At 38.1% G+C, this 17,667-nt stretch overlaps 2 protein-coding genes across 4 annotated transcripts in view; both read right to left on the bottom strand.

The window, feature by feature from the left end:
- Positions 1-13,647, bottom strand: part of LOC106533680 (proto-oncogene tyrosine-protein kinase Src) — a 27,843-nt gene extending 14,196 nt beyond the window's left edge. For both annotated transcript variants that reach the window (XM_014030103.1, XM_014030104.1), the window contains exons 1-3: positions 13,310-13,647; positions 3,301-3,582; positions 553-652 (exon numbers count right to left, since the gene is read on the bottom strand). In XM_014030103.1, the coding sequence (XP_013885557.1) occupies positions 553-652; positions 3,301-3,574 (374 nt within the window). In that variant the 5' untranslated portion in view covers positions 3,575-3,582; positions 13,310-13,647. The remainder of the gene's footprint in view (positions 1-552; positions 653-3,300; positions 3,583-13,309) is intronic.
- A 508-nt stretch (positions 13,648-14,155) lies between these two features.
- Positions 14,156-17,120, bottom strand: manbal (mannosidase beta like). Of its 2 annotated transcripts, none has more exons than XM_014030107.1 (3): positions 16,946-17,120; positions 16,554-16,727; positions 14,156-14,816 (listed from the first exon to the last, which is right to left on the bottom strand). In XM_014030107.1, the coding sequence occupies exons 2-3, from the start codon at positions 16,701-16,703 to the stop codon at positions 14,706-14,708; spliced, it is 261 nt and encodes an 86-aa protein (XP_013885561.1). In that variant the 5' UTR covers positions 16,704-16,727; positions 16,946-17,120; the 3' UTR covers positions 14,156-14,705. The 2 variants fall into 2 exon arrangements, with proteins under 2 accessions (XP_013885561.1, XP_013885562.1); XM_014030108.1 differs by lacking the exon at positions 16,946-17,120 and adding an exon at positions 16,848-16,927.
- Between the last annotated feature and the right edge of the window lie 547 nt (positions 17,121-17,667).

Here is a 17,667-nt window from a genome sequence, read left to right as displayed (position 1 = left end):
TGCATACGGCCAAAAATAAAGCCTTTGTACCGCGAAAGAAAGGGAGCTACACCTGCTGTCTCACTACATCCTTTTGAAATTAGATTTTAAAAATAGTAGGAAGACAAGCTTAATCAGTGCTTTGATATTTTATTCTGCTTATATTTTGAATGAAACTTAWATTTTAGGTGTTGATTATGTCGTGTGCTTCCTCAGAATGGGAAATTGTGACAAAGTGAAGTGGCTTCACAGGATAACTTTTTACTACATTTAATAACGTACTTTCTTTAGGTTTGTTATATTCTAATAACTGAATTGACTGTGACTGAATTAGAATCAGGAACTAAATTTGATTTGTGATTAACACTCCTTTATTCCTTTTGTACAAGCACCCTGACATGACTTTTGTTGTGAATCAGTGCTATAAAWAGAAAACGGAGCTGAGCTGAATTGAAATTGGAGAAGTAACGCAGCCGTGAGGACATGTTTGTTTTCATCATTTGCAAATTTGTTGCATCAGTTTAAAAAAAATCGAAACAAAACAAAGAAAGATTAAGGATGATCGATTCTTACGTGTTGTTCACGATCTGCAGCCGGTCACCTTTCCTGAAGGTCAGATCAGATGCCGTCCGTGACTCATAGTCATACAGCGCCACAAATGTAGTGACACCTACTGCAAGAAGCCCACACAGAGACAGACATCCAGTTAGTCATAACTGTAACTGCAGACGCTCCAAACAAATTAAAGGGGGCTTCCGTCTACCATTCAAAACAAGGATTTAGTCTCTTTATTCAGATCAGTTCCATTTTTCTCACAATTAACCAAAGCCTAAWGCAGTAAACTGACATTTAGGTGACCTCTAACTAAAGGTCCTTGAAGACTACTATTGCATAAATGGGTACCACTTTACAATAAGGCTCCCCTTATAGATGGCTTGTAAATAGTTTATAGTTAGGTTATTATTTTGTCGGTAAACACTTTATAAATCATTAATACATGTTTATTATTCATTAACTAAGGATGGGAAAGAGACAAAATTGTCTGGTTTCTTGCCAAATAGTGAGCCAAATCTGTTCATGTATATATTACATCTAAAAGGTGCTATATTAAACATTTTACACTAGTTTACTATCTTTTAAGCACTATAATTTATTGAAAAAACATATTTTACATATAATATTGTCCTGTATTACTGCATTATACATATCTACWGTAATCAAAGGGAGCCTTATTGTAAAGTGTAAAACAGTATACCATTTATTAATGACTAATAATGTCATGATAGAGCCTTATAAATAGTGTACTGTTTTACACTTTACAATAAGGCTCTTTATGGCATTTATACAAGTTTATTAGTCATTAATAGTGTACCTACTGTCTTACATTTTAAAATAAGGCTCCCTTTGACAGTTGTTAATATGTATAATTCAGTAATATAGTACAATATTATTTTTAAATATGTGTTTCTAATACATAATTGTGCTTACAAACCTAGTAATATGTACACAAAACAGATTTGGCTCCATTTGGCAAGAAACCGGACAGTCTTGTCTCTTTGTATCTTCTACCTTTTCCTATTTTGTCTCTTTTCCGTTCTTAACTAATCCATAATAAACATTTATTAATTATTTATAAAGTCTTTACAGATGAATCAATAACCTATCTATAAACTATTTATTACCCATCTATAAAGGGGAGCCTTTACTGTAAAGTGGCACACATAAATGTTTTTTTGTTTTGTTTTCTTTGGCACATTTCTTTGTTTTCACACACTTGCTATCTAAATCGAGAAACTCCCAAGCCCATAACCGATTGGCTCATTAAACGCCTGGCAGGAGGTAGTAGTTAGGAGAAATGTTCTGCTCCCTGCATGGAGCAACATCAACCATCTGGCTTGTCTAGACGGGTTAAACATCGAATACACCGTCGACACCGCAGCACACTGGCAGTGTCAAAAAGAACACTTTCAGCTAATGTGTTTGATGGTAGATAGAAGAAACAGTTTTTTTCTGTGTACATATGATTAATGGCGAGTAGCTTTTTATGCATTTCTCATAACCTTTGTGGTCTTCAACAGAAAACAAGTTTGTATGAAGAAGTCCAAACAGGTCAGCAGAGTTTATGAAATCAGTTCGTCAGATTTTAGTTTTAACACTAGCAATTTCATATTCCAATTTCGTAGGAAAATAACTGCTTTCAAGCAACTCTAAAGCTCTATTTTTCAGTTCCTTTATAACAAGATATTAGTTATACACAGTTATGGTTKAAATCTAAAAATATCCTCTTTCACTTCTGAGTTTTTCTATCAAGGCAAAATGAAATCAACTTGTCCTTGCTGGTCTTTAAATCTGAGCTAAAAACAACCACAGATCAATGATAAGGGGCACTTCTCACCATAGTGAGGTATGTTTAACAAAAGCTAAGCTAAACAGGATATGGAGTTTATAAAATGACTTTTATCTGACATGACTTAATTAACTGTCTTTGTATAAGCTTAACAGTTTCTCAGTCTCACATAATTTAAGGAGGGTTATAAAAACGCAGGTGTTTGCAGTGTTCATGGAGGTTTGCAAATATTTGTTTACACCTTACCACGGCATCTCAAGCAGACTGAGATCTTGACTTTGCCATTCAGATGCTTTGATTCTTTTTGTTTTCAGCCATTTTACTGTACATTTGCTTCAGCGTTTCAGATTTTTCCCCTATTGCGTGACCCAGTTTGAGCCACGATTCAGCTGTCGAACAAAAGAGCCTCACATTTGACTTGAAAACATTTCAGAAAACTTTGGCGGCAAAATGACTTCAGTGTGCTCAGATTCTTAAGTTGCACATTAAYTTCCAATTTATCTCTTGTCCTTCACAGTTCGATAGGATGTGTTTGTTGATGTGCTTTAMTTCATCCAAAAGCTGTGCATTGTGGTCAAACGTCTCCACTTTGAACACTGCTAATGTAGATCTGTGGTTTGTGCAGACAAAACTTTTATAAACCTCTGCCGTGGTGTCATGTTTTTTGTATAAAAGATAAGAACCTTTACCCTGAAAGCCCTTCTAAAACAAGCTGAACTTGTTTAGTCTTTTTTCTAATTGTATTGTCACAATTGCCAACATTTACCAAACTAACTGAGGCATGTAGATACTGGGATGTAACTATCTCTACTGCACAGTCTGACTTAAGCTTCTCATGATATCTTATTATGTCCTGTTATGAAAAGCACAAGAATAAAACTGAAGATAAATTTACATCTTACTAAAACTGATATATTTTTGTGTGGTTCTTAAACGAAACGCTGTTGTTTCCTGGCTTTTTCCTCATTTCTTACCTGACAGCGGTCCTCTCTGGGGTGATGTGACCATTCCCGTGTGGTCCACCCCTCCGAAAAGAGCCAGTTCGGGTGTATTCGTTGGGGCGAGCTGGTGCTGCCCTTGGTGTCCCCGCCTGCCCGTTCCAACGGCGGGGCTTCGGTTGGGGGTTTGGGTCTGCTGAGCGGGGCCCAGGTGGGGGAAGTGTCCGCTATCTGAGCCTGTGCCAATGGTGCCATCCAGGCTCATGGAGCGCTGGCCTGGCTCCTTGGGCTTGCTCTTGCCCGCCCCCATGTATGGACCTGGGATGAGAGCCAAAGATGAGCAAGACTGTGTCACTTAATGTGTTTAGCAAGCATCAAAATAGGGATGCACGATATACTGGCATTAATATCGGTATTGGCCGATAGTGGTCATTTTTTAGAATATTGGTATCGATACGATATGTAAAACTGGGCCGATATTAACATCTGATATTGATTTTCCACATTTTAGCTTTGTGTTTCTGTTTTGGGAGGAGAGATGGTTGGTTGAGCAGCATCTGTTTGATCAGGATAGTGATATTGCCAGTGATAACAGCATAGACTATTGTAATAGCTTGTTCACCAGCCTAAACCAGAAACAGTTAAATCGCCTTCAGCTTGTCCAAAACTCGGCAGCAAGACTCCTAACTCAAACCTCCAAATTCACCCACATCTCCCTGATCCTAGCAGAACTTCACTGGCTTCCTGTTCAATTCAGAATCAGGTTCAAAATCCTGGTCCTCACTTTCAGAGCTCTTCATGGCCAAGCACCTGAATACATTAAAAGTCTCATTTCCCCTTACAACCACAGACGGGACCTACGCTCACAGTATCAAAATCTCCTAAAAATGTTTCCATCAAGACCCGTGGTGACCGTGCCTTGTCCTCTGTGGCCCCCAGGCTCTGGAATGAACTCCCTGTTAATTTGCGCTCCCTAGACAACATTGTCTCTTTCAAGAAACTCCTAAAAAACRCACTTTTTTACTCAAGCGTTTAACTAACCACTCACCATTAATGCCATGCCAAGCCCTTTAGTGACTGCTCGCCAACTATGTGCTTTTGTATTATTGAATATATGGCATAGTTTTGTCTTTCTCCCTTCTCTCTGTTTTTGCATTATTGTATATTTAGCATAAATTTCACCCCCGCTTTTTTTATTCAACAATTTTTCTTATTATGATTTGTACAGTCTTGCATACATAACACTCGTCTCTTGTCATGTCTCTGCCTCGACCATGCGTCTGAGTTACAATTTTAGGATTTATTCTTGATTTGATGTTTCATATGCTGTTTATGTTTTATTATGTTTTATTGTTTCATTTTATCTTTCCACCATTTTTACATTGTTGATGATTGTAGAGCACCTTGTGAATATATTTCTGTGAAAGGCACTTTATAAARAAAACTTTACTTACTTATTGACGCTGCGTAGCCAGGAATAACTAAAGTAGGGAGCCATGTCAGAGGTCTGGTTGTTTATTTACAGCATCAAAAAAAGACCCAAGTGTGTTTGTGCGTATATGTACAATATAATTTGTGTGCGTATATGTATAATATAATTTGTGTGTTTGTGTAATATCGGTAAATATCGGTTATTGGCCATAACAGCAATAATTATATTGGATKTCGATATCGGCTGAAATTTTCATATTTGTGCATTCTTACATCAAATTATATATACAGTAAAAAATAAATTTGAAAATTATGTACAGCTAATACATAATACATTGACTTTGTTTTCTATTCTTTAACCTTTTCCCAACAAAAAATCCAAATAGAGTTGTGTCCACATTGATGACTAAATTTATTCTTGCTCCTCTAATCAGCATTGAGTGTCCCTGGAGCTGCATTTGATTCACTTAGAACATGGTTAGCATGGAGACATTTACAGCGGGACACGTACACAGAATTCAAGGTTATTCCTTTCTGATTTGATTTAATCTGGTCTGAATCAATACGCATCAACCAGGTAAACAAAACCTGTAAACAAAAAAACGGAGCAACAGATTGCACAGAGGCCGAGCATTAAAGCTGGCAAGGGCGCGAGCGWGTCAAATCCATCTGTTACGTCCTGATAAATGTAACCAGTCGAGAGGGTGCTGTCATCAAGAGCGCAAAGACAAACAAGCTCACGCAGTCAAGTGCACCCACAGAAAGTCGGAGTGCCTCGTTCACACACCAAGTCCCCTTCAGGCTTTCTGGAGTGACTCACTGTGAGACCAGCTATTTCGGGCCAGCTGAAACAAGACAGTCACACACACATGAAACAGCCTTGTTCCTTAGCGAATAGGAGCACTCTCAGTTCCAGACAGATTGTGTGCGTAGGTGTGTGTGTTCATGTGTATTAGCAGCTGTTCCCTGGCCTCTGAGAAGCAAGGCTCAACTGCACACCAACACCCAAGCACAGTTGTGTCTCACATCTCCCCTCCGCCTCCCAACACATGCACGCGGCCTTGTGAGAGTTTCCAACACACAGTGTCTGACAGACAGGACAGAGCAGGGTTATTAACAGACATGGAGGAAGGAACTTGGCWGCGGCTTTAAAAAGAACGTGTAGGTGGTTGTTATGTGCTGCACGGACAGCTGAGGCTTAGTGGGTGTTTAAAGTGTGATGCGTGGGCATAACATGATTACACAGGTATGGGAATTCTCGGAGACGTGGCAGGGTCCCGCTGTGAGGACGAGTGGGCGAAGAAGCATCTGAGAGGGCYTGATTGTGCACGAGCATCAGCAGTTTCTGACGGCACGTGTACGCTTTGATTCAACTATTCCCAAAAAGTAATTGGTGCATTTGAGGTCACTGTGACCACGTAGGTGAGGTAAAGTGAACCGTGACTGAAGTTCTTCAAGGTATTAAAGTCTTTTATGATTTTAACTTGTAACAGAGGTACACCTAAAAAGGTTATTTAGTCGTTACACCTGTGGCTTGTGCCAAACGACCGCACACGAAAAGTGTCCTGAAGGCAAGAAAACAAAAAGATCCAAGTATTTAGGAAGCAAGTAAATTCTCTGCAGAGAAATCCACGACAGTGCAGATCGTTAAGACAGCGTTAAGACACTGTTTGCACTACATTTATACAAGGAATAACAGCCAACAAGAACTTCCACCGGGCTGTAAATAACCTTTTTAATAACCCAAACTATAAACAAATCACAGCTTGGAAAATCAATGAATCGCGTTTAAAAAGCCTCTGCACAGCCAAAGCCTGCAACATAAAATCTGAGTCACTACTTTAAATTGTTAATTATTACAGAGAGAGAAAAGCACACTGGTTGCAGATTTACTGAACGAGTAAAAGCTGGAAACAGGCAAAACATGTTTTTTTTTTAGATTTCCTTTCACAAAAGTCCAAAGAAACCCACAGAGGGACAGAAGTTGTGCATGTCTGAACACGGCTGGTCTAATTAAAGTTTATAGACGTGTTTTTTCTCAGTTATTTGATTGCTTTGATTCAAGTTTTGGATAAAACAAATAAATATTTTACTGTACTGCAGTCTGCACCAATATTTCATCTTGTACACCTTGTCTAAACAGTGTTCTTAGTTTTCCTGGTCCCACTGGGGGAAAAAAAAGCAATTTAATAATCATTTTGGAAGTAAATGTCTACATCTTCAGTGATGTTCTAGCACTCTCTTAAGAGGATCTGGCTATTTAAAAAAAAGACTTTAATGAATTTGGAAAAAGCTCAGAAAGTGCTCCTTCATGAGCAGTAAACAGGTGTGAGAAAATCAGTACATTGGGGTTAAATGCTGTCATCGCAATAACATTAATACCATTTTCARAACGATGAGCAGAATGGTCCTCATTAGATTTGTCTTTCTAATCAGGACAACCCATTAATATTTGGTCTGAATTCTATTTTTAGGTTATTCTAATGAGGAATGTTTAATGTCACTTTAAAGAGGAAACTTCAAACAATATCTAGATATTAAGTTTTCCCAGCCAGAAAGAAAAAAGTTTTGCTAGTCGCAGGAAACATCAAAAATATTAGGCGTCTTTGCTCAAAACACATTTTWTGTAGCTACTAGGGTTAGGAATRTTTTAAAATCTCARGATTCAATTTGATTCYATTCTGATTTTTGGGGCCATGATGAAAAACCAAAARGAGACCAAATRTTTGCCCTCAATGAAGATGGAGCTGGTTAAATATCTCTTTCCTCCATTTCTGTGTTTCCTCTTTGTTTTGGTGCTTTCTGRGCATGCATACGTTCCAGAACTGGCTACGTGGTGACGTATTTGCAAATTGAATTTGCTGTATTTTTCTCCTTTTTTTTTTTTTACATCTATTTTGGGACATCTTAAAATGATCCAGAATCATTTTAAATGAGAATCACGATTCTGATGTGAATATTTTTTTGGTGCACCCCTAGCAGCTACTGCTTAAAACAGCTACAAAAAAAAAAAAAGATTATATTTCAGACAGTTCATTGAAACAAGGCATTGATAATGCATTTATTTATTATATTTTGACAAAATGCAATTATTGCATGCTTTATCCAAAACACTGCCTTTTTCGGTAACGCTTTCTTTTACTGTACCCTTATGACTATGTTATTACAAGGTAATAATAAAGTAATTAAATGTAATTATTACCTTATTACCATGTAATTATGTGGTAATTACGGTACAAAAGAAAAACTACTGTTAGTAAAACTACCTTTATTGGGTAACTACAATCAAATTACTATTCAATAGTAACATTACTATATTTATAACCAAAATAATGCAACTAAATTTTGGGGTTAGTGGTTAATTGCAARAAAATATAACTTTAAAATTGTKCAAATTCCCTACTACTTATTTAGGTGTTACATAGTGAATTGTAATACATTACCAGGTAAGTGCTACATTACTGCAGACAATTAATTACACAGTAAAATTGTACCTTAATTACCACATAATTACATGGTAATAAGGGTACCGTAAAAGAAAGTGTTACCCCTTTTTCTCCACAGACCACTTTGGGACTTAATTTTCAGTGTGATGGGTCACATATGTTTTTTCCCCATCATAGGTTATTATATTTCAATTGAAATCCAATTAAACAATCACTGCAAGTGTGAGCGATGGTGATTTGGCACTGAAAAAAGTAATCAAGTAAAAAATGCAAGCAGCAGCATAACAAAACAAAAACAAAACATGACACCATGTGGAGTTYCTTATTGAAAACAAATAGGATGGAAAAACACAATAATTAAAAGGACAAAACAGGAGTACAGAGGAATAAAGGGAAAACAGATTGCATCACACAGATTCGACTGCTAGAAGAACAGGCACCTGAGCAGCAGGAGGGCSGGACGGGAGGAAGGAAGCAAGGAGGGAGATGAAAAAGGAGCATGGTGTGTGTGTGCACGGTAACAAAAGGTGGATACAATATAAAACCTCTTTACAACACAAACTCCTGTTGCTTTGGTTGCCTCGATCCTTTCCTCTTCCATCTTGTGACGGACAATACAGCTACAGCACACTTAACACAATCCTACTTCCTGCATGCAAATTAACCAACCCCCTGAATGTCATATCTCCACTTTAATTTTATTTCTTTCAAGTCAAATACGATCAGTTCGTTTGTGGCAAACTGTACCTCAGAACTCCAGCAGAGTTCAATGGCCCTCAACTATTTATCAATGCCCCGCGCCTTCCTCAACCGTCTCAAAGCTCACGGGGCCCGACGAACTTTATGACCCACTTCTGTGCACGAGCTGAATACCGAGTGTGAAGAAGAGAAATAATGTGGTGAAGAAAGTAAAAGAGCAGAGCCCGGATCCCTGAAAGGAATGCAGGCTTAAAAAAAAAGGGCGAACAAGTAGCAACACATAAAGCACAGAAGGTGCACAAAGACGTCAAGTCAGTATCTCCATGTGTGGAGAACTGACTTTATTGGAGTTTTTTCTGAGCTGATTAAAAACATTTAAATGTATTCAGTAAAAAAATTTAAAAATCCCAATAACGCTTCCTCTTTTCCTAATATGGTCCCAGTTGAAAACAGCAGGTCAGTTCCCTAAAGTGATGGTCATGCACTTCCTGCAGATATTTATAGTTTTCAACGTAAGACTGCAGCAGATTCAAGTTTTATTTCAAACAGTGTCTCCAAATATAAAAATAAGTTTTGGGAGGTGACTTTCCCTTCAAAAAAGGTCTCTGTGAAGTTTAAATGAGAACAAAACTGTGAGCTATTAGGAAAAACAACAAAGTGAAAGCTTAGACTTTAATCTCTAATAGTCAGTTTACCTTGTTTCAGTTCCTTTTTATCATTTTTGCAACTAGTTTTAGTCTAAATCAAAGATAAAGATTCKCTCTAAAGTCCTGCTGTTTTGTTAACAGCTTAAAAAAATTAGAGAAAAACACTGAAAGAACTGAAATTACTTACAAATCTTCAGCAGTCTTTAATAAAACAGGAATCTTTCTATGAGTTCAGGGTGACTGCAGGAACAAATCTAGACACAAGAAGTGACTTGAGKAGCAAAACACAAATTAAATGTATCCTGATATTTCCTTTAAACCCTAAATGAAGCTCCTGTCAAAGTCCTGCTGCTCATTTCATTGAATTTCTTTCAAATAATCACAGAATAGATTTCCTGAAGCTGTTTAACATTTTCACATTATAATAAAGACTAAAGAGGAACATATAGAAAGAGGTAAATGGTTCTTTTTCTAAGTGCTTCATGCAAGTAAAGCATATAATTTAGTGGCATCCGGACAGAAAGTACAGATTACAACKAACGGAATACCCACAATGCACCTTCCCCTCCAAAGTGTGTGGTTTCAGAAAACATATTTGCTCCCTTAAGTCATTAAATAGCTTTCCACTAGCATTTTTTATGGAGGTGGTAAAGTTTAAAAAATAATAATTTCCTCAGTTTGGCAAAAAGAGTTTTACTCTCACAAAAAAAAAAAAAAAAAAAAAAGACTTGGAAGAAATACGAGGAGTGAAAATGCAGGCAACACAAATTAGTTCAGAGATGCCATTTTTAACAAAAGCTTTAATTACAAAAGTAAAAAAATATAAATTTGTGAAGTCAGTTTAATTTTCTCTCTACATATAACTCCCCGTTTTCTTTCTTTTTTTTCTTTCCAGTAAAGGACAAACAGTTGAGAAACATCTCATCTGAGCATCATCTCATTCTCCACTAATGAAAGCAGCATTTTGTTGCATTTCCACCAACAAACCTCCAAACACTAGAACTGTAAGTACATCTTATATTTGGTAAAGGCTTTCCATAAGTTACAAAAACAAAAAACACGTCTCGTCCAACAATCTGCACATTTGGTCCTGACAAACCTCACTAAGTCACAGCAGACGGCACCAGTTGCCACTGTGCTGCAGAGACAGGAGCTCCAGCAAATGMTTCAGCTCAATGGGGAAATTACTGTCTGCCCTCTGGGAATGGAGGCAAGGAAGAAGGGTGGGGGGTGGGGAGGGGTAAATGATGGTTCCCGAAGATCAAAACAAGAGGAAATGTGTACATTAGGATCTCTGTCCTATGCTACTTTAGGATACGCAACGACATGATGCTTTTCACATACAACACATTAAACAATACATTTATAGCCTGGCTGAGAACAAAAAAAAAAAGAAAAAAAGGAAAACCCATTAACACGCCCATCAAGTCTAATCCAATTTCAGCCTAAATGACAGCAGAATCACATCTGATTCGTCTTTTCCTTCTAAASCTTTTTGTTATTGACCCAACATGGTTTGGAGGCTGCGAGCCGGGGTGCATTTAGCCCGCTCATCTTTCTGCTGACAAAACACACACAGGAAAGACAAGAGGATAACGTGAAGGAGGAAGAGGGAAGGACTGAAGCACTCAGCTGATAAAAAAAAAAAAAAACACTTCCGCTCATCTATGACTGAAGGCTCTGGCAGCCGGTGATCCAGGCCATGAGGAACGGCTGCTCCGGCATGATTAATTTTACAGAACATGATGGCCGTTTCGTGTCATCTGCTGCAAATAATTTACATATAAAATCCTCAATAAACCCAACATTCATGAGCTGCGGTTGGGATGTCCTCAATAATAAAAAGGTGGTTTAATTAACTCTCGTCATGTCTTAAGACTTTCTATTATGAGAGAGAAAAGCAGCCCGTTTGACAATTATTGGAACATTTAGGTATTAAAACCAGAATGACTGTTAGTACACAAATAAATAAATAATTCAAGGTACTCAGTACAAAGTCATTAAGGTCGGTCCAAAAAACATTTCATTACGTAATAAACAAAATCCAAACGGTGTTTTTCTTACATCATAGTTAATGTGTTGGTATTAAAAAGTTATCAAATGACAACTACCTTTTGTGTTTGCTTACTTAAAAACACTCGTGGAGCAGCTGGTGGGTTAAGGCCTTGCTCAAGGGCCCACAAAGGGGGAAACGGGGGTGAAAGCCAATGTGGGTGCTTCATCTTTCAAACCCTGGGGGAATTCAAACCTGCGACCTCCCGATCACAAGCTGTGACAAACGTCCATGCGGTGGATTCGGCCGAGTGACTTGTTTACATTAAGCGTGGGCCCGCATTTCAGTAATTCTCAGGATTGCCAGATAGGAAATGACTAAATATATTCCTGCTTTAAAGTCATCATATTTTGACCCAACTATGTTGTGATGAGTGGGGGGTGCGTGTTCTCTGACAAAGGGGTAATGCGGGCAGGTGAGTTAATGAGGTGGTGCAATTTGGAGGACGTGCGCACAGGAAGAAGTGGGGCTGGTGTTCATGTGACTAAAAACAGAGGCTTTGTTGGGGGTAAACAAAAAAATGACAAAAAGAATTGCATACTTGGGCTAAAATCTATTATATAAACCCTAAAACTATAATTATTGCATATCTGGCAACATGGATGCATCTGGAGAAACCACTAAAACCTTTCAGACTGCACCACTTAATTCAAGATAACCTTCTTTATGTTTGATTTGCTACTTTAAACATTTATTTTAAACTTTGTAAATACGTACAGGGCGTTTCCAGTATCTGATGATCACGTGACCAACTGAGACAACAGCTGACTGATTACTAAACAATGAAAAAAATGCAGAAAAAAATTCCTTGGGAGACAATAAACGTCATTTATATTGACCCATCTGAAACAGCATGGCGTATTTTGACTCATTTCCTGAACCTTCTCGGTTTAGAAAACAAGTTTTAAATAATCATTGCAATATTTTGAACGCGTTTGTCACACATTCACATTGACAGCTCATAAAGTGGGTTCAGTTCAGTGTTAAAATCCAATATATTGAATCTAAGGACTAGTATTCAGAAGAAACCTGAAACCATTTTTCCTCCGGAAATTAACTGGAACTAAAAAGTCAAAAAGGGGGGTAAGTGTAAACAAATTAGGCACATAATTAAAATTCTATTTCCACGGGATTGAACACCAGTTGTCAGCAAAGCTGCTTTCAAAGAAACCCGGGGTGGGGTGGCTGCCTTCGGGAGTAGCAGCTGTCAAACCAAACGTTTGCTGGGAGGAAAAAATAATAATAATTTAAATAAATAAGAATCAATGTATACCAGACTAATCCATGACAGGTAGTGGATTTGTGAATGGATTAAAAAAAGAAAAAAGAAAAAAGCGCTCCAGTGACAGCAGCTCTTCGGTTCGTGGCCTGATCTGATGAATCAAAACAGGTGCTGCTCCAGCTCCATTTTGGATTTCGACGGCTTGTTGGCTTCGTTTTCTGCGCCAAGTCGCTTCCCCGGGTCCTCTCCGAGCACCTGCAGTCGTGGCGAAGCCGCGGATGTGGGCATCTGAACAAACGTTCGGCATTTTATGGGGGAGGAGGTGTAGTAAACCGTGAAGAACCGAAGCCRGGCACAGACTGAACGGCACCGGTGTTCTGTTGGACCCTGGATGGTCTGAGCAACAATGAAAGTCTCTCTGTGTGAGAGYGGGGCATTATAGCTCATATGCTACAATGAGCTGCGTAAATATGTGATTGTTGACTCCCTCCAGGGAATGGTTACACTAATAATAATAATAAATAAAAACAAGCTGTAATAAACTCACCTTTGACGCGTCTTGTGCTTCAGCTCAAAGATCCGAGGCGCGCAGAGAGGAACCCGGTCAGACGCGTCAGGCTGTCCTCATAAAGCAAGCCGACGGCCAGTTGCTGTGGAAACCTCGGGCCGGCCACGCACGCATCCCATTTAGAGAATTTCAGCAGAATCACGGGAGGAGGAGGAGGGGGTCATGATGGGGGGGACAGCTGCTGGTGGAGCGCGCGCTGCGGTGGGACGTCCAAAAAAAAAAATAAATAAATAAATAAAAGACGCTGATTGCTCAGCTGGACAGAGCAGGCAGCGACAAGACGAGCCTCGTAGTGGGAAAGCCACTAGAGAGTGCATCACTGACGAAGAGAGGAAAAAAAGGGGGATGACACGATTTACGTACGGTCTTTACGACGCAACACCGCCAGGAGGATTCACGACAAACTGCGCAACTCCATTCCGTAAATAACATCAACGAGTAGCTAATTATAGGCACCTATAAATACTTTTTACACCTTTAGATTCTATAATATACACTTTAAAAATACATATTTAAACGTAACGCAATAAGACACGCAAGTTTAGCTGAAATTCTCGCTTTCACCGAGAACGGAGTTAGCGTAAAAAGCTACGCTTCACGTCAAAACGTCCCGGATGTTTTCAGTTCATTAAATCTGTGTAAAATTGAAACTAAACCCAAAAGAACCAATTTGTACACAAACATAGCAATAAATTATATGATTTTTTTCTTCTTATGTCTAGATTTATTTATAAGGAATATAAGGAAACTGTTTTATCATACATAAAATAAAACGGAGCTCTGCCAAAAACAGTCTGCAAACAAAGAGAAACTTTCAACACAAAGTCCCAGCTTACATTTTAATACAGAAGAGCATCAAATCAATTTACGTATAAAAGTATGGTACATTTAATATTAAAATAACGTGCAAATGAAAGCTAACAGTTAACTACTCCTCGAATAAAAAAGAAATCACTTCCAACACCTTCAAGAAACTGTAAAACTCATATTCTACATCAGAAATGTTGTTTTTAGCAAAATAAACAAACAAAAATTATCTGCAAGAATACTGGCTTTGAAAATGAGACTAAATGAATTCTGACTCTATGAACAAGCACATCTTTTGTAATAAATAGTCTGCTAAGATGACATTTTAATTTGCTGTTGAAAAACAAACATTTGAATTAACAACGAAAATCCAGTCAGTCAAATATGTTGCTTCATTCTTGTCTGTATGAATGTGCTGAGTGTTAGCAGAACACAGCTGAGGTTCACAATGATGTTTGACAAATGTAGTGCTGTAAGTGTTTTTTTTTAACTTGTAAATAAAACGTCTTAATGATGAAACACACTCGTTCTCACAACAAGGCAGCAAACACGATGCAAAAAGAGCCATCTATCGCTTCTTCTTGCTCTCTTTCTTTTGTTTCTGACGATTCTGAGGCGCTGCTGCTTTTGATTTCTTCATCGGTTCGGCGGTCTTGCTGTCGGTGGTCTCCTTCTCCTCCTGTGAACCAAACGTCAAAAACATTAAACGTTCTCCCACTTATATGCAGTTTATTGAACTGTAGCGTGGAAATAAATCAATGCAAACTACAAACACATGAGAACTGTTGACGAGAACACGTCTGCTGAACGACATGTTATTTGACATAACTTCATCTAATAGATATTAATGTAAGCTCAAAAATGATGAACTCTTATTTGTGGTAATTAACAGACATCATTACTATAGTATCACAACGAAAACAAGTTAACCAGTAGTTCAAGGCAATTCATCAAAAAATGCTGACAACAAATTTGACTGATCTCTTACAGAAAAATATAAAGAGTGTGCGGAGAAAAGTTTTTACTCATTCATGATTTGTAAGAACCAGARGAAGAAGTTAAGGCATCTGATTAGACTGCCTTCTGGGTGTTTTCCTCTGGCGGTTTTCCAGAAAGATATCTGAATGACATACAACCCAACCTCATATTGCAAGGAAAAAAAATTGTTCATCAATCAAAGCCACATCATAAAAACGTCTTAGACATTTTAAAAACAACCTGACATTTTCTTCGAGCTTGTAATTGCTATCGACGAGCACTCGGCTGACAGAAACGTAAACTGCTTCGTGTTTCTTGATTCTTTTTCAGTCATGCGTCAGATGTTTTGATGGCTTAAACTGATAACGTGTGTTCTTAGCCTGAGGAAACTGTAGGCGTGATTATTCAAAATTAGATGAATCTACTTAATTACATATATTATACACTGTATTTTATGGTTTGGCTTAATAAAAGCACAGAAAAAGGTGTGTTTTTTTTTTTTTTTGAGGATTTATCTGACTTTTTTCCTCAGTAAACAGGAAAACCATCAAGTGGTCAGGATAATTTTGCTTGGGTAGGTTGAGATAAGTTAACTAAAATAGTTAAATATGTGATTTTWTTGCCACAAACATTTGGCTAGGTGTGACGACAGGGAGTGTATATTCAGTGTGCATTGCCAATGCACACTATTGTGATTCGTTTCCCATCCAAGTTATCTCCACTTTGGCACGCTTCTCCTCCTGCATACTTTGTCCTAGAGCTGCCATTGTAATTTATATCTGTAAAGCTCCTGTGCCAAATGATGGCTATGCCTTTTGGTGCCTGTACAACTTATAATTTTTGAAATATTAATGTTTAATAATTTATAATGGGAGTCAATAGAGCCTTGTATTGGTCCAATGCTGCCCCCTGCTTTATCTACTCAGTACTGAACCATAGTTTAATAATATTTGATCTCAATAGTTCAGTGGTTACAATACTAATGGTTGTATTTTGATGTTTTACTATAATGTTGTCTTAATACTGCTCTATTGCTGTAATATTATGCAGTTCAGTGTCAATAATTGTATTGGCAATGTGGCCTCTTTCTGCACACATACAAARCAACCCCTGGCACCACCCTTGGCCACAGCTCCAGTGGTCTAATCCTCAATGCCATGGACTTTCATGTGGGAGAACAGGGTTCAAAACCCAGCTAAAGCAACTTTAACAGAAAARCTCTACAAACTTTATATTGTCACACAATTACCCTTATTACAAACACCTGCTGACTCGACAAGCACAAGCTGGTGTAGAAAACACATTTGCACTTGGTCAAAGTTTATTCTGCAAGTCCACTGCTGCAGGCAAAGGCATGCTGCAATGTGCTACATGGCAATGCACACTTGTTTTTACATCGTAAAAACCCATGTCTAGTTTTGTACTGTTTTTGACCTACCTGATCGTGGTTCTTAGATGTGGGGAAGATGATAGCCAGGATGCAGATAAGCTGGAAAATGGCCCCAAGAAACAAGCCGTATTTCAGTATGCTTTCCAGGAGGGTCGGCTCGGGGACTTCAGGGGGGGACAGATCCAGCTCTGCAGACATGATGCTGCCGCTTTGGATTTATTTCTGTGCAAAAGCACCATTACAATTAACACAACATATCTAAAGAAACGAAGGACCCATTCTTATTTTTGATTATCCTGATGCACAAAACAGCMCATATTTATAACTACGCATGCTACGTACACAAAAAGCGACTTTTATGGGGTTCGTCATTTGTAGCCACAGGGCAGATCTAATGAACTGAACGTTTCAGCTCTAAATCCATTCATTAAAAAGCTCACCAGCTGAGGAGGAGGAACTTCCGTCGTCTTCACTCGAAAGTTAAAACCAAATTCAAACAAAACAACAGGAGTGATAGCAAAACACAAACAAAGGGTGTAAACTTGTGTAGCTAGTTTACAAACGGGGAACGAAAAAAAAAATACCGGAAGTAACGCCATAGACGTCTCACCTACTTCCGCTCCAGTAGAAGATAGTTTAAAAATGCCGCCCCCTAGTGGTCATTTTAAATGTAACCATTTTTGTAATGAAATCGTGTTTTTCTTCTTATATCTCTCTTATACAGGGGTGCTCAAATATTTTCCCTGAGGGGGCCAACATGAAAATAAATCTGAGGGCTGCAGGCCAAATGCAATAATATAATACATGAAAAGCAATTTTTTTTAGCAAATTTGTTTTGTTTATGATTAAGCTCGCAGCCAGTGTGGTGGCCCACATTTTTTATTTGTATTTATTTATTTTTGCTAATCATTGGATGTGCAGAAAATCTGACGTACAGTTGAGCAGCAAAAGCTCATGGGACTTTTCATAAAGTAAAATTTGAGTAAGCCTATTTGTGATCTTATTAAATGTGCAAATCTAGGTGTATGCTTAAATTGAATCTAAATGTCTAGTTACTTGTATTTTATGTTTAATTTTAATATAAAGATAAAGTAAGTGCCATGAGTTAAGACTTTCTGCACTACAGCCCTTAATTGGGACCAGTGGTTTGAAGGATTAAGTG

Source organism: Austrofundulus limnaeus, unplaced genomic scaffold (genome assembly GCF_001266775.1).
Source record: "Austrofundulus limnaeus strain Quisiro unplaced genomic scaffold, Austrofundulus_limnaeus-1.0 Scaffold999, whole genome shotgun sequence".
Lineage (NCBI taxonomy): Eukaryota > Metazoa > Chordata > Actinopteri > Cyprinodontiformes > Rivulidae > Austrofundulus > Austrofundulus limnaeus.
Note: the sequence above shows the minus strand (reverse complement) of the source record. Positions and strands in the feature narration are given on the sequence as shown.